This window comes from Malaya genurostris, chromosome 2 (genome assembly GCF_030247185.1).
Source record: "Malaya genurostris strain Urasoe2022 chromosome 2, Malgen_1.1, whole genome shotgun sequence".
NCBI classification, from domain to species: Eukaryota; Metazoa; Arthropoda; class Insecta; order Diptera; family Culicidae; genus Malaya; species Malaya genurostris.
The window spans coordinates 30472750-30494933 of record NC_080571.1 but is presented as its reverse complement, the minus strand read 5'-3'; the positions used below and the strand labels follow the sequence as shown (position 1 = coordinate 30494933).

General features: G+C 36.7%; 1 protein-coding gene across 2 annotated transcripts; it reads left to right on the top strand.

Annotated features, from left to right (window-relative positions):
- Positions 1-410: 410 nt before the first annotated feature.
- Positions 411-21931, top strand: LOC131430990 (probable pseudouridine-5'-phosphatase). Of its 2 annotated transcripts, none has more exons than XM_058596334.1 (5): positions 411-589; positions 14015-14141; positions 20622-20840; positions 21271-21503; positions 21571-21931. In XM_058596334.1, the coding sequence occupies exons 2-5, from the start codon at positions 14030-14032 to the stop codon at positions 21745-21747; spliced, it is 741 nt and encodes a 246-aa protein (XP_058452317.1). In that variant the 5' UTR covers positions 411-589; positions 14015-14029; the 3' UTR covers positions 21748-21931. The 2 variants fall into 2 exon arrangements, with proteins under 2 accessions (XP_058452317.1, XP_058452316.1); XM_058596333.1 differs by lacking the exon at positions 20622-20840 and adding an exon at positions 20915-21133 and having other exon boundaries at positions 419-589.
- Positions 21932-22184: the final 253 nt, after the last annotated feature.

The window sequence follows — 22184 nt, the reverse complement described above, 5'->3', positions numbered from 1 at the left end:
TTTGCATTTAAACGATTTTTCATAATTCTCGGTTGATTTTTCATTAGGGCGTATAAGCAAGTGACAGTTTCTCTTTGTTTACTTTCTATTAATTACCAAGCGGTTTCCACGTGTATCACTCTACTCTTTGCGTAAAATGATACCCAAAACTCGACTTTCAAACAGATTAGTGAAATCAAAGACAATCTTTAATCACATCACAATAATCGAAAGAGAGAGTGATTAAAGATAAACTGTCACTTGCTTATACGCCCTAATGAAAAATCAACCGAGAATCCATTCTTCGGAGAAGTAATCAAGGCAACCTCATTCTTGACAGACAGGTCATGAGATAACATTGAGTATTTGTTCGTATGCTTTTTGGTTATTTTGATTGAGCGTACATATCTAAACTCACAGTTTGACAATCAGCTGTTTAAACAGTTATCATTATTATTGGTGTTTATTATTAGCGCGTGGATAAATTGTCGTCAATTGTTTTACCATATCGCTGAGTGTTCTGTATTTTCGAATATTTTTCGATTAGTGCTACCGTGTTCAGAAATACAACTCCTTCTTGAGAACCACCGTTTTTCTGATTAAAAACAAGGTATTTTGAAATCTTTTGCACTCGCAAGATCGCAAATATTTGCGTTGTTCCATTGTCGTAATAGACGGAAAGCCATTCGGAGTGAACCGGATGGAGAAAGTTCCTGCATTTGCTTCCTCCTGTCGGTTCGGATCCGGGTGGCTAATAGAAGGCAGTAATTTTTTTCCATCAGATTAACTAGAACCGAGACACTAGCGATGAAACAGCTTTATTCTCCGATGTTCCAATATATCATCAATAGTATCGGTAGTGATCTCTGAGGATAATACAACGAGTATATTGGAAATTGAAGTTTCAATTTTATTAAATTATTAAATACCGCGGGGGATTCTTTACGCATTATACATATATTTCTCATTGAATGTTAATAGAATGTTACATAAGTTAGTGGATGTTTTGCAGAATATTGTGCAGCAATTTCGAACCGTGAAAGCGTAGCGCATGCGTATCACAATAATTGTGATAACTAGCTGTTGGCATGGGTTGTTTACGTTGCCACGAGGAGCTTCAGAAAACATTTTACTATTCTGCGATTTGGACCCATTAAAACCTGGGGGTTCTCAAATATTAAAATCATTTCCATCATACTATGTAAATATAAGCAGAGCTAATAAAAGTCATTTTCACTGACTCAAAATAAACGAAAATGACGAGAAAATGTCACTCAGCTTCGCTTGCAAACTATGAGAACGAAATCCATGTCCAGTCAATGACATAAGCTGAACAGTAGCTTCAAAATTGCGTTCCTTTGTTCATTTGCCCTTTCAGTTATTTGCTGTTTTTAGTGAAAATCCCATAGTATGCAGTGCCAATATTAAACCGAAGCCTTGAGAATCGAAAATGACAGAGAAAGGTTTCACAATGACTTCAACCTGTTGGTGCTCGAATATGTAGTAGTTTTGGTTTCCAAAGAGGTTCTGGGGTGTAATTACTTCGATTTGTCATATTTTAGTCACTCTTTCTAGCCAAAACGTCACAAATTTTCAATACATCGTTGAAAGAATGAGAATTGAAATTCTGCTGGTGCTCCCTGCAGACGTTAGTTTGGTTTCTTCTTGTCATAGAGCAAAGAGTGACGTTGGCAATTATGCTCTCTCATTTTTTCAATGAGAAACGAAAATGCTTCGTCTCTCTTCGTTTGTTCTGGTGTCGGTCATTTACGAATGAGACAGAAAAATATTGAAAATGAGGTTGTTGGAATGGTTTCTTTCATTGAGAATGCGTTACAATTTTAAGCTCTGATTATAAGGACTATGTAAAAAAAAATGTACAGTTGAAAAAATATATTTTGAAAAGAACACTTAAAATTCAAATATATCAAAAAAGGTATTCTTGATTTTTTTATTTTTTGATATGTTGTAGCTGAAGTCCGAAGTAAAATGCTGTCAAATTTCTAGAATGGAGAAATGATATTTGGAAATGTTACATATTGAATAATGTAGACTTTTGAATATAATGAAAAACTTAATTTTATTTATTTTTAAACAAAATTTTATGAAAAAACGCTGAATTTCCAGTTAAAACAAATTTTTATTATTGTTATATGCTACCGTTCTCGAGATTTTTTTTCAAACTGCTGTCTGAAAAAAAACGCGAAATTTTTATTTTTGTAACGATTTTCGAATGGTTTTTTTAAGTTTATTAAAAAAAGCTTTTTTCCCGACAGAATTTTATTTTAAGTTCTTGTACAATGTTCAATGTTGTTCCATACATTTTTCATCCATTTCTTTCAATATACTTTTTTTCCAACGAAGCATAAACTATGAAATTTTCGCATTGACGTAAAAAAAATTCGCGGTACCAGATTGTTTTATATACAAACATGGGCACCTGTTACAACCACCAGGTACATTTTTGTAAGATCAGGAAAAAATAACAGGCATATCGGAAAACTGGGAAACTTATTTTTTCGTTTCGTTCCAATAGGCTTGAAAGTTTCATAGAATTTTTTTTAGTTTCGTTCCAATAGGCTTGAAAGTTTCATAGAAAATTCTTGCAATGTTTTACTATAAAAAAATATCAAGAAAATAATGAATGATTTTTCAAAAGTGTTAGAACCTAGCCGCCCCTTAAGGGATAGTTCCTATGAGATGCGCATAGGAACTATCCCGAACCGGTACCTCAGCCGCTCTACCTCGGGCCCTAAGGGATTCCAGAAGCTCTGACCTGGCGTTACGATACTCTACGCACGACCACACGACATGCTCGATGTTCTGATAACTGTCGCCACAGGTGCAGAGATTGCTCTCCACGAGCCCAACACGCCGGAGATGTGCGTTGAAATTGTAGTGATTTGACATGAGCCGTGACATAACACAAATGAAATCGCGACTCACGTTCATCCCCCTGAACCAAGGTTTCGTCGATACTCTTTTTTTTTTACAAGGTGAAATGCATTTACGCACGGAGTGTGGGACTCTCCACAGGACTACCCAACTGTTGATTGGAACAACCCACTAAAACACCTTGGATCTCCAACCCTACCTCCCCGGCACCACCGCTAGGTATTACTTCGGGGTGGAAGGCTATTGGTGCTCGCACCACCCTCCCCAGATTTATGCAGAATGGGGATCAGCATCCTGCTCTCGAGGGATCGACCAGTTGGATGACGAGGTCGGTCCAGTGATGCCGGCTGGAGGGTAACTTCCGGTTCACTGGCGCCTCGACGGCCGCCAAAAGATCTAGTCTACACCGACGGAGGGTTCCCCGACGAGGGAAGTCCTCCCGAACCGACGCTTACGGTACGCGTCTACGACCCGACCGAAAGGATACCTAAGTCGATCCAATGATTCCGATTGGAGCGTGACTTCCAGTTCACTGGCGCTCAGACGATCCTAGCGGTACCACGCGACGATCTGCTCATCTAGTCCCCGACAAAGGATCTAGACTACTCCGACGGAAAGATCCCCAGCAAAGGAGATTCTCCCGACACCGAGTCCTCTCTTACACCACACGGCACACCCGATGGAGTGCCGAGGTCGGTCCCGCGATTCCGGTTGGAGCATGGCTTCCGGTTCGCTGGCGCCTCGACGACTCGAATCGGTGTTGTGGCGACTGCTTGACTAGCCCCTGCCGAAGGATCTAGCCTACACCGACGGAGAGTTTCCCGACTCTCGTCGATATCCTAGGGATAATGGAATGTAGCCATCGTCCCAGTTCGCCATTTCTCCGTGAAGTTTGCCAACTTTCGAGAGTTTTCTGACGAGAGATACTAAAAAATTCATTGAAGCAAATTGGTATTTCATAAATATCACCTTCTAATGCGCCCACCTTAGCCAATGAGTCTGCCTTTTCATTTCCCGGAATGGAACAATGGGACCCAGACAAAGGATATTAAATAAGACCATTCAGATAAAGCTCTCAGATATTCCCGTATTTTCCCCAGTAAACATGGGGGATACTTTTCTGGCTTCATTGCCCGGAGAGCTTCTATTGAGCTTAGACTGTCCGTGACAATGAAGTAATGGTCTTTGGGCAAGGTTTCAAAGATGTCGAGGGTGTATTGCATAGCAGCTAATTCTGCGTCGTAAACTGAAGCCGGATCACTGTGTTTGTAAGTCATAGCCATTTGATTATCGAACTCGATGAATGGTCTAACAACAGCTTTCAAATTTGCGCGGTAAAAAAAAACTACGCTTTTTATCGGTTACGTCGCTTATACCATCATATCGCCCGAACCAGAAGTCGCAGTCATTTAATCTTCGAACTTGATCAATGGCCCATTACTAGCTTTCAAACAAGCTTAAACTTTTCATATAAATATGGATCACTCTTGCGATTCACGAGCGACATCACAGTAAAGTGCGGTGGCAAAAAAGGTTACTAATACACTACAAATTTTTCAATGCACATATGACAGCTTTCCCAATCAGTACACTAAACCAAACAACTCCAAATATATGGAATATTCCTCGATATACACTGCACAAAAAATAAGCTGTAAATACGGTTTAGAATTGCAATCTAATACCAACTTGGAAAAGAACACATTGTTCTATGAAAATCCCTATATATATAAATGTGTGTGAAATGTGCACGCAGAACTAAACAAATTAATCTTAATGCTAACTCCAGAGTTTTACCAACATTTCCGAATTAAGTATTACAATTTCTTGATTTGAAAAATAGTTCCATTTGTATTCATGTTTTCTGTGGTAATGATGAGTCGTCTGTCTGTTGAGTGAAATTTAACTACTTTTTAGAAAATAAATATCAAAATTCAAATTTTGACTTAAAGTTTAAACTATTCGCAAAATAGTTCACAGCTAGGGTCCGATCGTTTAATATATGAAGTTTTAATTCATACACAATTTATAAAAATGACAATTTTCTTGTAATACACCGTTCATTTCATTTTAATTTTGTTGATATGTTCTATATATCAGAAGTGATCTGCCAAAGATCGCCTTCATAGGCTAAAGGTTTCGTCTTTTCAGCACTATTCATAGCATTCACGAGCAAAGTTGAATACTGCTTTATAACTCTTGAAAGTGAAGCGTATTTCTAAATTATTCATAGGCGATACTTTCGTCAGAAAAAACACACTTCAATATAAAAAAGTTCACACCTCTATGTGGGCATCATGTTCAATTATTTTTGACATTTCACTTCTAGGTGCACACTAAACGCAAACTGCTTAAGATGACTGAACTAATAGACTTTTTCGCAATATTCCTTTCGTACAGAAATTTCCTGGCTCCGAGTGTAATTTGCACTCGGCTAGCAAATGATACTGGAAGAATTTTGATGCACGATTTACCAGCCAAGCAGATATGTGCTTCTGTGGCTCAGTCGACTAACAGGTGTGCTTTGTGATCTAACGTTTTTCGGTTCAAATCGCGTTGTCGATCTTTTGATTTTTATTCCATTCGTTTTGAAGCCATGTAATTTTCAAATCACACAATTCTACATGTTCTTGAATATAAATTTGTGTGAAATGTGACGCTCCATTTATGCCCATCTGATAAGATGTAAAATTACAAGAATTTTTCGAACTGTGATACATTATTGAAAATTTTCAAGGGGTTTTTGCTTTGTCCCTTCTCAAAAGCAAGACTAGAATAAATAGGGCAAATTGTTTTGTTTAAACATGAATAATGCTAATGCAAAATTTGAGCCGAACAAAAAAATAACAAAAAAAAAATCTTTCATTTGCGGTGAAATTGCTCTACGACGAACTGCATACTGTTAAATATATATCATAAACTATAATTAGTCAAAAGTAATAATCGAATCATGTCAATTTTGAATGTAAACTACTTCACTGGGAGCATTCATTTAGAACGGTATTCCAAACGAGCTAGCAGATAACTCCTCGACAGCTACAGCAGTAGTGCAGAATAAGTTATTTTTGTTTTCGGCAGATGTATTATTAACCATTTTCTGCCAGGAAATATTTGTTATTTGCTTACTACACAACTTTCCGTGTTTTGCACAAGCTCTCAAAATTTTCTCTATTCTCATAGACAAAGTACTATTAATATTGGCACGGCAAGGAAGCTCGGCTCAAGTGAATCGTGGTCGTTTATTCACGCTCGAGGTTCATCGATGATCAACGCATTGTCTGCCAGACAGAGGAAATCTGAGAAGAAACAAAGACTTTCGTACGATGCTTCGCAATAAGCCGCTTTACTGTCCGGGGCCGCCACGCGTTCGTCCACTGCCCGAGAACAGAGGCCACTGTTTGTGTGTGCTCATTCGTATATCGTTGTCACACCAAAACAGCATGATAGATCATAAGCCGAGCACGCGGCGTTCTCCGGAACAGCTTCCGTACGCAGGGCAACAACACCCACAGCGAACGGGAATGTCCCGCAACCTCGAAAATTAAATTTCTCGTCGTCTTCCACTCGCTCGCCTCCCATATGACGAGACAACACATTTTCGAGTGGACTAAAAAAGAGTTAATTTAGGTCATTGGCTGACAAATCTCAGATTCGAGTCAATGATCGAAGTTTGCTTTAATTAGCAATCTTATCAGAGAGTATCGTCTGATAAGAGAAATATGATTGATAGTCCCCAATTATGCTCCGACTTTCGAACTCGCTGCTATTAGCCGGTCAAAGCGACTCAAAAAAAATCATGTTCAAATCATCTAAAAGTGAGATGAGTCCTTTCTAGCATCATTTACAATAACCTATGCAGAGTTTGTTCCCGCTTTCCGACAGTCGAGGAAAGTGAAGTTGACGCTGGAAAAATACTTTATCCGGAATTTCATTCAAATGTAACAAACAACTGGCAGGAATAGTGGAGCTAAGATTTTTATCAGGAAATAAGTTTTTACTCGGATAGTCAGAGTTGTACGGATAAAAAAACGGGTTTTTTTAATAGTTTCATATTCTTCGCAATGAATTGTTTTCATTTGAACCAACAAAATCTGCAAAGTAGTTGAATTTGTTAACCGGTTTCAAGGAATTCGCTTTTCTTTACATGGTCCGTTGTAAGTTTGGTGTAGCTCTGTGCAATGGAATCGTTTATTGTAGTCAATGGTTACTGTTTATGTTTTCGTCATTTTCGTTCGTTCATTCATGCCTCAGTGTAGCACTGCACCGGTGTAGTGCAAATTAAAAACGAAAACGCCATAAGTATTTGATGATCGGTTTAGCCTACAATTTGGTAAATCTCTTAGCGATCTTAAAATCAAAAACGTGATAAAATAAATAATCGCAAACCAAATAATTTTTATACTTGTTTCATACTGCAGTCCTCGGTTTCCGCTTCCGAAAGTACCGATAATAGCTGAGAAAATGTCCTAAAACGGAACTCACTTCGATTTTTCAGCAACGGTTAAACCGATTTTCACAAATTATGATTCAGATTAAAGCTCTCATTGTCTTTAAATATACTGTGCAATTTCATCCTGATCTGACTTCCGGTTCCGAAGTTATTGGGCGATGAGTGTCAAAACATTCAAATCGTCATTCAAAACGACTATGCAAAACTAGTGCGTGACGGTGCGTGCGACTTTGCTCCATTCGCAGCGTGCTTTTTTCAATTTCGTATAGCGTGCAGGGTTGCCACATTAAAATTTATATTTTTCTGTTGAAAAATTCTGAAAAGTAAATTTCTAATTCTTTTATTCAATTTGTACCTACTTGTTAGTGTTATTACAAGATCCCTTCAGCAATGCTTTTCTATAAAAGTATACTTATTACTTTTCTCATATATAAAGTTTATGCAATCACTTTAAAAATTGACTAGTGAAAATTGGTCTACAGGGCTAAGTGTTCTATATCATTCGATTCAGTTCATCGAGCTGAGCAATGTATGTGTCTGTGAGTGTATGTATGTGTCACTTATAAAATAAAAAATCTAATAAAATAAATAGTCCCATAGGTAATAGGTTGCTATTGAATTCCATGCCATCATTTAGAGCGGCGATGCAAAAAGGGTAAAATTATTCTAGATATGATTTAAAACTGATTCAATTTGTAGGCTATATTAGTTACTTACTGAAACAAACCGACTTCGGCTATAATGGTTCCAAGTTCCCGGTCCCATAAGTATCGGAAATAGTGACCAAAAAGTTTAAAACGAGACTCACTCAATTTTCTCAGAGATGACTTGATCGATTTCCACAAACAGGCTTAAATAAAAGTTCCTATAGTCTCATAGGGTAAAGTGTGTTTAATCATTCAGTGCGACGATTCAAATTAAAGAAAACTTCTTATTAACTTGACATAACTTTACAAATCGAAAAGGTTACGTTAGTTTATACCCACAGAAAAGTTTCTTATTGTATTCCAGATTGAAACAAAATTTCATCACAGAATCATCTAGTGATATTTTTGGAAAAATAAGTAATATGAGAAAGGTATCATTACACTGCTAGGTGGATTAAAACAGGTTCTATTTATGACTTTTCTGACATGGTGATTCTAACAATGGTTATCATCTCACTAGAAAAAACAAATCACAACTACAAAAACCTGTGTTAATACACCAAGTGGTGTAATGATGCCTTTTTCATAGAAACTCCTGTTTTCTTTAATATTACTAAGGGATTCTTCAAAACACTTTTCTTTAAAACTTGGATAAAGGAAAAGTTTATTTGATCATAAATTAGCATAACCTTTTTAATTTATAAACAGTTTTGAGTCAAGTTTAGAGGAGGTAAACGTGGAGGAAGGATCGCAGTAGGCGTGCGCGTCGTGTAAACAATACTCGATCCCGTCAAATTTTTTTCGTCAAAACTAGTTTCCGTCGATTGTTGAGATCTCGAAAAAAAGTGAATTCCTATGGGTCAAATTTACACGAAATCTTTGGTTTTCGTGGCGTTAGAATTAAGTCCGGACTGCTGACAGGATGTCGTTTTGTGTGTTTACATCGGTTAAACGGTTTTGGTTTACATCGGTATATATAAAAATGCAGAGATCATTCTTTGTAATCGCATCACATAAGAACGGATGGACGGATTTACATGATTCTTTTTTTGTTTGATCAGTTTTTACCCCCACCGGGTTCGTACATCAAAAAAATTAGGAAAAATTGTCGGAAAAGTGTGAAAAATCCATAAAGTTGTTTTGTATGGACAATGGAATTTTCCACAGAAAAAGTCGCCAATGATTGTTAGATCTACGATTGATACGACTAATGTCGTTTTCGCTTGATAGCAAACCTAACCCAGTTTCCACCCTAACTGCTGTCAAACCGTTTGTTTGAAGCTAGTTTCGAACCTAGTTTTAACGTTGTTGAACTGAAAATCGAGTCAGTTTCGAACCTGATTTTTATATCAGGTTTGCTAAAACCCCCGTTGCTAAGTGCGAAATCAACAGAGTTTAGTGAAAAGTGTCTGTTTGATGAAACTACCCTGGGTCAGTTTCAGTTTTCTCAAGCGAAAACGACATAAGAGATTTTCCTTGCATTTTGTTTTCTAATGATTTAGATTATACTAAGCGCACAATATAAGTGGCAATTAGATATCAATGTTCAAGATGATTACCATAATGGATTGAGACTGCCATTCTAGGTTTCTAGGTAAGATCAGTATCAAATTAAAATTTCCAAGCAATCAAAAGTTTCACAGATGTGATATAGGATATATTTACAAATTGTAAATTTATCCTACTCTATCGAATGAACAACTCTAGAAAAGAAACTCTTCAACATTGTGTTAAGTTTATCAATACAAAATTCTGATTAGTGATCATTTTTATCGATAATTGGAATCAAGAGTCACATCTGAAACAGAAAACGTGGCACCTTGTATCCATTATGTCGTTGAGTGCATTGACTCATGGGATGAGATTGATTACCATAATGTATTGAGACTGGCATTTTATATTTTACATACTGCCAATTTGGAGAGATCAATATCGAAACAAACTTGAAGCGAAGTCTCTTCAACTTACCAAAAGTTCCATCGTATCTGAAAAATATTCATTTTCTTACTGCTTTAACTCATGGCATTTTTTGGCAACTTGGACGTACCGAAAAAGTTCTGAATGAACTTTGCTTGCTGCTGAACAAAAAGCTGCTTCAAAGTTTGTTCTGTTGCGTCGGGTGAACGTTCAAACTTTTGGTTACTTGGGTTACTACGAATTGCAAATATTTCCAACTGTACCGTATGAGCGAGCAACTATAGAAAAGAAGCTCTTCAACATTTTGTTTATTTTTTCGTTACAAAATTCTAATGCAACACTAAATGCTGATCTTTTTATTTATTTAAATAACGGATTGCATAAATCATATCTGAACGAGCAAACGTCGCACCATATTCATCATGTCGAAACCATTAGAGAGAGTTCTCTATTCAATGCATTGACTCAAAGAATGAGATGACAATCTGTGCATTCGCTTCCTTTTTGCTTAGTATTGCAAATTTTCATATTATTTTTGATGATATTTTTTTGCCAAAGCTAATGTGTGTCACATTTCGTTGATTTTAGGTTAAGTACTCAGTAGAATAATGGAAAGAAGCGTTAACCACATAGTCGTTTGATTATTCTGTCGTCCGCAAACATAAATTTGAACAAATTTGGGTGAGACGAAGTTCGACGGGTCAGTTAGTGATATTATATATTTAAACTGAATACATAATAGATGGCAAATATTCTTATATCCAATCGATAGCTTGAAGCGAATTCTAGATATCTCTAACTCCGCGATACCTATAGAAAGAGAATGACGAGTCGTTGTCCTTCCGGGAAGTAGGTGAAGCACTAACATTTCCTTATTTTCTAATTCTTTACCCTGTAATTCCGCAACCGGAAGTCGTATCTGTATAAAATTTAATAGGGTTTTAACATTTTACCTTGTTACTCGTGAACCGGAAGTTTGATCCGTATAATGGGACCACGAAATATTTCATTTGACTTTAGGAACGTGAAAATCGGTTCAGTCATCTTCGATAAAATCGAGTGCATATTTTTGTTGCGTACACACATACACACACAGACATATTGCGTACTCGACGAACTGATTTCTATATGAGAAAGGCAAAAAGGTGAAAATAAACATCCGAATATTATAATCATTGAGAAGAGCACCGAACGAGTCGGCGAATTCCCGCAATGGATTCCACATGTTGGACTGCCCCGCAAGCGTTCTAACCTTTGTTCTCAATCAACCCAATTCCTTTCGCTATTGGTGCATGGCAATTACCATCTGCTCGCGCACGTAACGACCGAAAGTAGCTCTGTGCCTAATTCGTATTACTGTTTTTGAATTAGTTGATTTTAACAACAAAATTTCCAAAATAACTATGAAATTAGCTAAAATTGAGAATTTACTTTGCTGGAAAAACCTCTCATTTTTAGAGAATTTGTTTAGTTGGCGAATATCCTGGACAAAAACCAGCAATATTTCAATCCAACACGAAATTCTCATTGACAACTAATTTGTTATTAATATCAGAAAATTTGTTTCTATTTATCTATCACCATCATTACTGAAGGACAGCACAAAGAACACAAAAATGAAATTGGTTTAATTAACAAGTTTATTAGCCAAAACCCCATAAGAAGTGTCAAAGCAACACAATCCATTAAAAAGCTAAAAAGGACAGTCTTATTGAATTTGCTTGCAAATTGTTTTGATGTTTTTCGCATGTGTTACGATATATATATATGTATAAATTTCTGATTCGATTTGTAAAAATAACGTAAACTCTTAGTGGAAAGTGTATTTATTCAGAATTTGTGCGCATTTGAAGCGATTGTGCGAAATAATGTTTTTACGCGGAACAGTGAAGTGAGTTTCGAATGTTGCACTCTAATTGTATATGTCAAATCGACCGTCCCACGACAAAAGGGCCTAACTGCAAATGACAGTTTCTCTTTGTTTACTTTTTCTTTTACGATTTACCGAACAGATTTTATATTTGACGCTTTACTCTTCGCAAAACTTTCAAGGTAAAACTACAAGCTTTCGATTTACATTGGATACTTTAGAGAATTTGCAATAATGGATTCGTAATAATTAAAAGAGAAAGTAAACAAAGAGAGGCTCTCATTTGCAGTTAGGCGCTTTTGTCGTGGGACTATCGAAATGATGTTTTTTGTATCTTCGTACCTTCCGGGCTACGCCGTCCGGTGTACTGCTTGTATTCGGTTTTTGTTTTCCGAGTGCTCAAAGTTTTCTGTGAGAGAGTCGATTTCGCGAAGTCGAATGAAGAAAACAACGATTTAGAAGTAAAATTTTCAAAAAGAATGTGTTATGTTTCGCTTATGTCTTTTTCTCCAATACAAAATCGTATTTATACCTGCCAATGAAGAAAAGACTACCGCGACTGAAATATTTTTCGGTAGTAGTGTGCCATCTAGTGGCTAGTAGTCATTACGGTGTTAACGTTTTTTTTCGGTGACAGTGCACCACATAGCTGCAAATTGCAGAAGCCAATTTAACCATTCACGTTGATTGAAAACAACGGTTTATTTCTCTAATTCAACTAAAAAATTAGTTGAATGGAAATGAAGTGTGCCTTAGCTAAGAAATGACAGCACGTTGAATTAGTGAATTCAACTAAAAAAATAGCCATTTCAACAAATATTTTATTATTATTAAGGGAATCAGAAATAAAAAATCTAAATTAGCAAAAGTAAGATATTTTTAGTTGTCTCAAAAAATAACTAACTAAAATCAGAAAATCAACTAATTTTTTCGCCAAAATGCTGATTTCGGTCTTCGGCGGACTTAGCTTTAAATTACATGCGAAACCAGTTTACAATGGCTATGATGAATCTTCAAACATTGCATGTTTTACCGATCTTCATCATTTTTCTGAGCCTACAATCACTACATAGGGAAAAAGATTCTCAGAAAATCCGGTAAGAATTCGGAAATACTTAGAAAGGTCAACAAACAAATTAAATGGAATGATTTTTAATGGACACACGAATCGCGATCCCCAATGCCTCCATTTTACGATATCTTAAGGTAATCACCCTCAAATTTTAATCAAACTTGCTGTAAGTTTACTGAAACTAGCTTATATCAAAGTCTTGAGAATCGACCATTAGATTCTCCAGACTTTTTCTCCAAAAAATCAAACTATTTCTGTATACTTCACTTAACTTCCATTCAAATTAATGAGTTCCGAATCAAATCCGAGTGGGTGAAAAAATTTCATTCAGAATTCAGTATGAAATCCGAATCAATACGGACTCCAGTGCGATAACTGATTTCGAATGCAACTGGTTTGGAAATTTGTCCGAATTGAGTGAGGAAAAGCGAACTGAATTGTCAATTCGTTTCCTTCTCTGATTTTGCACGTTTTCGTGTTGATTTTCAGTGAATTCCAAATGAAAATTTTATATAACTGAATATATAAAATTAAATCTTCAAGTTATTCGGATACCAAAAACTAGTAAATGATCAGTTCCTCCTTGAGTTCCAGCAAAAACTTTTTAAATTTGCCGGGAATCAACAAAAAGGCCTACCTTAATCATATTTTTAAAGTGGTCCCCGTGTTGGGCTACGATAATCCAATGTTGAATCGTTGCGGCTCTACGTCCAGTAAACCCTTCAACATGGGTTCTTTATGGGATCGGAATTGAACGATTTCGAAACACTTTTGTTTCGATTCCTTGCTGGGATTCTTCGCCATATTAGATCGATTTCATTACCTTTCTTCGTACGATAAGGCAACTTGTTGCTATGGCAACATCGCAAACAGACGAGATAGTACAAATGAGAATAGCGGAATTAATAATGTAAATTATAACATTCAACACCGATCTGGTAAAGGAAAATACGGAAATTCTCGTTATAGTCAGGATAAGTTTTGTTCGAATCAGATCAGTTTCGGCACGAAATTACTCATCGCCAGCGACGTCAAATCCGACAGCGTGTTTACTAACCATATGGCAAGTTTGAAGTTGGACAACATACCAGCTGATACATGCTCGCTCTCGCTCTTTCTCTCTGTTTTGCTTCTTTGTCCACTAACTGTTTACTGTTTTTTTTTGTTTTTGTTGTCATTTCTAGCACCGTCAGGGTAAAATGAGTCGACTGTTCAGTACTAGTTCGGTTCTCGGCGCGAGTGCAAGCAAAATGGCGAGCAACTTTCGGAAAGTGACCCATTGCATCTTCGACATGGATGGTTTACTGCTGGGTAAGTACTGCTACTGCTTCCTTAGGACGTGATCCAGCATTTTCCCGGATAATTCGGGGACAGGCTTTCCAAGACGCTAAACCCATCCGGAACCGATTCATTCCTAAATCCCAGTAGAAGAAAGCAAAAAGCACCTCATTTCACCGATAGTTTTTGATAGTATTGACCCGCAACCAATCAACGAACGGTGCGCCGAGTGATGGAAAGTTACTTGGAAAAGTGGAAATTTTCTTTGCCTAGGTGATGCAAGCTGCTGACCTTGACATCGCATGCAATGCACAACTGCATCCAGCTCGTTGGCGTGTGCCTAAAGGGAAAACGGCGATGCGGAAGTACCTCCCCACGTTGGGCTGTTGCTTGAAGTGAGGAACGGGAAAACAATTCTACTTCAGTCATGTGCGCGAGATAGCGCGCGTAAAAGAGCAACTGGGAGGCAGTTGTACCTAGATTTATGCCTCGATATTCTCCTGATCGATTCAGACCGCATATAACAGGAATAAGCTAATTTCGTATGCACAATGTGGAATATTTGTGTTACTGCGAAGCAAGAAATTCTTATCGGTCGGACCGATTTCCTTCCTATTATTTGAACATAGATAGTGGAACTCTCCCCAGTACTAGTAGATAGTACATGAGTACGGTTACCCTACCTATACTGCGGATGGAGATGGATGGAGCGAGTGACGTGTTTGAGTGATGTAAGATGTACTGTGTAGAGGAAAAGGTTGTTTCGATGATTATTTTGGAGCGTGGATTTGCTTAGCCGGGGAAATTATCAGTGAATTTTACGATAGTTCTTGTTTGATCGAACTTGTTCGATAAAATATGATTCCGTGTTTAAGTTTCATTACCAAGTTATTTGAACGTTGCACGAATGTGTAATTGAGAAAAGAAAATTCGAAATCACATCTGTTGGAAGAAGCAAATCTGTTCCACTAGCTTGTTAATGTTTGAAATTATTTTTATATTGAATATTGAAGAGTTTAGTCACTGTCTGAACGATACATTATCGTGAGTTTTAGTTTTTATCTTGTTACTGTAGACCTGTAACTTTTAGGCCTCAAGAAACTGAGACATAACATAAGCTGCGAATGCGCTGATGAGTCTAAGACAAAGCGTAAAAGTATATAGATAAAAGTATGCTAAACCTATACTGTAAGGGGGGGGGGGGGGGGGGTATTCAGCATAGTTAGAGAAGTTTTTCTAGACCCCAACGTTTCTGTTTGATTTTTTTTAACTTTTTGGTGGTTGTTCAAAGTGAAAACAAGGATTTTTCACAAAAAATGCGCCATTTTGTAGTTGTAATACCTCTCCAAAATAACAAACAACGAAAAGGAAAACGTTGGGGTCTGGTTTTTTATATATAGAAATTGTGTGCAAAAATTGAAAAATATTGGTGCAGTAGTTTTTGAATGACGATGGACACGGACTCTCAAAACCTGCTTTCGACAAAAATGCGTTTAAACTTTTTTGTCTATAAAATTAATGGTAACAATTAAATACTCCAGTGAGCCCATAGGGTCTAAAATTTTCAAAAAATCATATTATTCCTTTTATAATTTATTATAATGAAACATTTCAAGAATGTTTTGTCAAGTTTTGAAGTCAATCGAAGTAGAAATCTTGAGCCTGTGCGACGAGCTCTTGTTTCTTCGCAGAATGAGATAGCCATAGATAAAGGTCCATAACTTCCAGAGTTTCGTTCCAATAGGCTTGAAAATTTTACAGAATATTCTTGAAATGTTTTACTATAAGAAAATAAAAAGGAAATAATAAATGATTTTTCAAAAGTGTTAGACCCTACCCGTCCCTTAAGTATTGGCAATTTATAATTGCCACTTATACAATGCGAATGACGAACAAAGCAAACCTTCCCATTAGCTCTTCCGCTGGTGCTGATGTCTGGGATGTCTTTATAGTCACTGAGGCAGGACTAACGACAGCACAGAAAAAAAACCAGCAGCAGATCTACTCACGGTTTTAATTAAATCAATGCAATATCGTATAGACGTATAGTCTTCCACGAATGTATTTCCTTAAAAGCAAAGCTTCTGCTTCGACTTGTTCGGTGCGAACTGCCCTCAAAGCAGGATCTGAGCGATTCGGAATGAATGAATCAAATATCATTCGAAATTCAGTATGACTTCCGAATCGAATGCGAACTCCAGTGCAACAATTGATTCCGAAGGAAGCACTATTACAATTACAGTTGTCAGAAAATTTCGTAAATTTCAGAAGGTTCCAGAAGATTTCAGAGGATTTCAGGAAATTTCAAAAGAAATTTCAAATATTTCCAGAAGATTTCAAAAGATTTCAGAGAACTAGAAAATCTCAGATTCTGGAAGATCTCAGAAAATTTCGGGAGATTTTAGAAAGTTTCAGAAGATTTCAAAAGATTTCAGAAAATTTCAAAAGATTTCAGAGGATTTAAAAAGTTCCAGATTTTGAAAGATATTAGAAGATTTTATAAAATTTCAGAAAATTCCAGGAGATGTTTAAAGATTTCAGAGGACTAGAAAATTTCAGATTCTGGAATATCAGAAGATTTTCGAAGATCTCAGAAAATTTCTGAAGATTCTAGAAGATTTTAGAAGATATCAGAAAATTTTAGAAGATTTCATAGGATTTCAAAAAAATCCAGATTTCAGATTTTAAAAGATTTTGGAAATTCTAGAAGAATTCAAAAGATTTCTCTAGTCCTCTGAAATCTTTTGATTTCAGAGATCTTCAGAAAAGATCAGAAGATTTTAGAAGATGTCAGAAAGTTTCAAAAGATTCCAGAAAATTTCAGAGTATTTCAGAAAATTTCAAAAGATTTTAGAGGTCTAGAAAAGTTCAGAAGATTTCAGATTTTGAAGATCTCAGAAGATTTTTTTCAGAATAAATCAGAGAATTAACAGCATAGATCATCTCTGAGAGTCTCAGTTGATTTCCAAAGATTTCAGATTATCTCATAAAATTTTAGAAAAACTAAAGATTTGGATGATTTGAAAAGATGTTAGAAAATTTCTGAAAGTCTGGAAAGGTTTTAAAAGTTTCCGAAGATTTGGAAACTGCTCAGAAAATTTTAGAATATTTCGCAAGATTTCAGATATTTTTCAACAATTTGTTCGGTAAGATTTGTGATTTTTCGGCTATATTCATTTTAATAAACTCAGCGAAAACCCTTTTCAAAATACAGTCAATATGTATTTCGGTAAAAAACAGCATGCCAAGTGGATCTTTGTGACTTAGACTAGAAGTCCTCGAAGTTTCATGGATATCTGAGCGAACCAATGGTGTAATTTTTATCTATCAAATTTGTGTTATACAAAAATACCCGTTTATTTTCTATATTTATTCTTCCCTAAAATGCGACATTTGAGCAAGCTGCCCTTCAATCACCGCTGCATTTCAGATGATTCAGAAATTTAGGAAACATTGAAAAGACTGCAGATAGTTGTGGAAGATTTCAAAAATATCTGTAGACGCAAAGAGTTACAAAAAAAAATCATTTATTTTAGGAATATATTGGATGATCTAGAAGATTCCCGAATAATGCAGTTAATGTCAGAAGACTTCAGAAAATTAAAAAAAAACCTATAATTCCTAAAAATTTCTAAGAAACTTTTAGAAGGTATTGGAAAATCCCAGCGGAAGAGTTTAGAAGATCTTGAGATTTTTGAGATTTCCAAAAACCCCAGCAGGCTTTAGAAGTGTTTCAAAGAAGTTTTCAGAATATTTAAAAGGATTTGAAAAAAAAAATGAATTGTCTTTTAAACATCAATTTGAAAGAAATGATTTTGCAAACTTCTCCTGAAATTGATTTTGAAAATTTCCAAAACCAAACCAAAGATTTCCGGATATTTCAGAAGATTTCAGATAAATTTTGAAAAGTTTCAAAGAACTTTCAAGTTCTAAAGATGTAAACAGTTATGAACAGTTATGTTATTGTTGCTGCGGACTACTTACCAAGGAACCACAACAATGTATCATAAGTAAACGTTCAAATGGATCAAGTTTATTGCCCGATCCATGTCTGCAAGTATTCCGAAAATGAGAATCGTTAATCGAAGCCGAATTTCGCGCTAACACGAACAAATGTTGAGCACCCTCTCAGCTTTGAGTGACACTTTCTTGACATGTAGACTTTGTCACAAAAACTGTCTTTTGAAAGTTTTCTAAACAAGTTTTTTTTTCGAATCGTTATTGTTGAAAAATCACGAATCCTACAAAAATGTGTTGTACTAGTGATTTTTACAAAATCAGTCAAATTGTTGAATAAACATGTTGGAAAAAAATCCTTACCATGTTTTACTCTTGAAAAAAGTTGACTTTTAGAATTTAAAATCGATTTACAAAAACCCATTTGTGATTTCGATAAAATTTTGCATCAAGATTGGTTATTATGTTCCACACCAACCGTTCATACATTGCAAGATGGACACTTTTTAGGAAAAAAAAACTATTTCTTGTTCAGACTAAATTTCATTTCATAATTGTGTTGTTTTACCCAACGGCTGACAGATAATTGACAACATAAAGATAATTAACTAAAAGTTGACATTATAAGAGACTAAGCACGGTTACGCTTTTCATTTTGGCAAACATATATGTTACATTTTGAATGAATATATCTGAATGTATTACCACAAATTTAATGTGACTATTGTTGTTAGAATAATATTATTTTTAATAAACGTTTTTGCAAACGATGTTTTGAAAAAGTAAAAGGCAACATCAATCCGCGGCATTTGAAAGAGTTTCTTTTTAGAAGGTTTGATTTACACATGTTTTTCATGCAGTTCGTTTAAGTGTTTAAATTCTGAAACAGAAAATTCAAAACTGGAGCAATTAACGCAAGTAAACACGTTATTTTAGGCGTCGTCGTTTGTCATAAACATGATAATTATAACACTTTTTATAAAAATCTCTAGAAATGAGTGCTACATATTTTTACTTGGTTTATAAGTCTGAGTCTTATGCAACCCTCAAGGTTCTACTTACAATCTTGGGAGAGCAGCCATTTTTGGAAAACGCAGAAACGGCAGAAACAGTTTTCTCTGTTAACTTCAACAAATAATTTGTAATTCATGGCATACAATTTTAACGAGAAATTTTTGATTGACAATAATCACCCCAAAAAGCCGAATTGTTTACAATGTGACTCGCGCCTGCTATGATGAATCTTATATTATGAATGATGATGTCGTTAAGCTTGATGGCAAACCTACACTCAAATAAAAATTCACGTTCGATTCACTTGAAAAATCACGTAGAATGGTTTCAAATGTCAAATTGAATATTTTACGTGACGAAAATGAATGTTATACGAACATCCCCTAAAATGAATAGAGTCATCACATAAAGTTTACGTGAATTGACCAAACGTCAAACAATCTACGTGAATTTCCAGTGTGAAAAACTCGATTTTGAAAATGGCGAGCAGCGGCCCTCGAAGTGTAAGTAGTGTAAATATTTGCGAGAAAAGTTATTTAATTACAATTTTTTACTCCATCGACCGGACCATTCAAGTATGAAAGTTTCCATGTGTTCAACTGGACCGAGTGCCTGCGTGAGTCCGGAAGTTTACCCGCTCCTGCCGAATGCTTCAAACAGGCCGTCGGTATGAAGCTAGAGACACCGGAACCATGTAATGCGACTTCGACCTGCATCGGTAGTGTTGTGGGAGTTCTTGGATCTCGACTTCGGTTGGATGGCAGTGACAACTTAAACGATTTCTGGAAGCTTGTCGATTTGAAATACCACGACGTTATTAGTTGCTTTTTAAGCCATTGGAATTATATGACAATTTTCTGAAATAAATATTTTATATTTCATGACATTTTTCATTTCATAGATTTATACTAAAATCTGGAATCTCCCTTTTGACTTCAACCAATATATAAAATAGTAATTTTCTGGTATCTAAATTTGGTATGAACTGATAGATAAATGTGATATGAACAGTACATTACATTTTACCTATGAAACACGTAACTTTTACTGGATTATGCATTAAACAGCTTTTAAATGCCAGTCCATTAAAACCTACGTGAAAAGTAGGGTGGAAAATATTCACATAACTTTTCACGTAACTATAATATGATTATTATTTTGAGTGTAACACAGTTTCCACCCTAACTGCTGTCAAACCATTTGTTTGAAATCAATTTTACTATAAACAGATGCCTTCGCGAATGCAAATGAAATGGTAGTTTCAATGCACTTTCAGCTCCATTGTACGAAATAACTAACCAAGTACCGTTCGTCTCCACTGATCCCTTGAGAATGGAGTGTCTTGGTAGCTTAGATTCCCGCACGCTGCATGCCCTCTCGTAGCTATAGTTCAGTAGAATAATGTAGAGACAAGTAGACAACGTAGTTGGTTCGGGTGCACTAGCAGATACCGATCAAAATCTGACGATTAACTGTAACCCCTTTCATCATCCATTATGTTCATGTTCGACATTTGCGCGCCACTGTCCTCGCCTGAGACAGACACCGAGATGCTGTACACGGAGGTAACGCAATCCATAGCCGATCCGTACGGAAAGATCTACACGTGGGAAATCAAACAATCGGTGATGGGGCTGCAACGGGAACCGGCGGCCATTGCGATCGTCGAAGCCCTCGAGCTGCCCATTACTCCCGAGGAGTACATTGAGATTTCCACCGCAAAAATCAACGAGTTGATGCCCCACTGCGCAATGATGCCAGGTACGAACACCGCCGAACCCAACCCGGCTAATCGGTTTCCTTTTTTTTTTTTCTTTTTTCACCTTCTTTCACAGATACAGAGAAAATCTACGAGAATATATTAGGGGAATTGGTCAAATCGTATAACTCGACCTATCCGTGGGCAACCCGCTTGAAGGTCCTGGGTACGACCGAACAGAAAACCGTCTCGATCATAGTGAACGATCTGAAGCTGTCCTGTACAGTGGATGAATTTTTGAAAAAGTTCCGCGAGAAACAGCTAGTGGATCTTGGCGGCGCCCCTCTTTTGGGAGGTACTATAGCGTGATAACAGAACCATAGAAGCTTAGCTTAGAATTGATTTTCTCTGTGCTGCCGAATTTGCACCGTTTACTACGAGCTAATTCTTTTGCCAACCGACTAATTTATCCTCATTCATAAAACTCGACAGGTGCCGAACGTCTAATCCGCCATCTGCATCAGAACAACGTTCCGATCGCGTTGGCCACCAGTTCCAGTGCCGATTCCTATGCGGTTAAAACTCAGAACCACCAAGAACTGTTCGATCTGTTTCACCACAAGGTGACGGGATCGTCGGATCCTGAAGTGAAAGAAGGAAAACCTGCCCCGGACATTTTCCTGGTAGCCGCCTCCAGATTCCCGAGCAAGCCCAAACCAGAAGAGGTAAGTGCCCTTTGTCATCATGTAGATTGATTCAAAGTTGTAATTTTTTTGTTGCTTCCTACACTAGTGCCTTGTCTTTGAGGATGCCCCTAACGGCGTGACGGCAGGTGTTTCCGCCGGTATGCAAGTGGTGATGGTTCCCGATCCAAAAATAACGGAAGATCAGCGAAAACATGCGACTTTGGTGCTAAACTCGTTAGAAGAGTTCCAACCGGAACAGTTTGGACTGCCTGCCTTCAAATAGGACTCTGTTATCGAAAATCGAAATGATAATGATAACGATAGGATTACTAGACCAATCGATACACTATGTCCAGCTTGACACGAAGCGATGTTCTGTCCGTTGCTTAGAGCAGATTAACTGTCGTTTCTTATTGTACAAATGTTTGTGAGAAGATAGTTTTAAATATATTTTAACGTAAATCGTCGTTGGAGTTTTTCTGTTTGCTTTACGACAGCTAAAAGCTTGTGTTGCCTTTGATAAGAGTGACTCAAAAAGGCGTCTAGCCTGCGGACTGCAAAACATAGAACGCCGTGTCTCGTCGGCTATATCCAAGATGGCAGCTCCACCACAAGACTTGGTATTGTACCCCTGGTAAGACGGTGTACCGAATTAACGTGAACTGATTGACAGTTTGGTGCCTGGAATACTGTTAGATACGGTGCCAATCGAACTTCTTG

What these genes read in the sequence shown, in the direction of transcription:
- LOC131430990 (XM_058596334.1), top strand. Translation starts at nt 14,030, where the DNA reads ATGAGTCGACTGTTCAGTACTAGTTCGGTTCTCGGCGCGAGTGCAAGC. An exon ending in CATGGATGGTTTACTGCTGG is followed by an intron (nt 14,142 to 20,621) that starts GTAAGTACTGCT and finishes CGCCTGAGACAG; the next exon opens with ACACCGAGATGCTGTACACG. An exon ending in CCACTGCGCAATGATGCCAG is followed by an intron (nt 20,841 to 21,270) that starts GTACGAACACCG and finishes AAAACTCGACAG; the next exon opens with GTGCCGAACGTCTAATCCGC.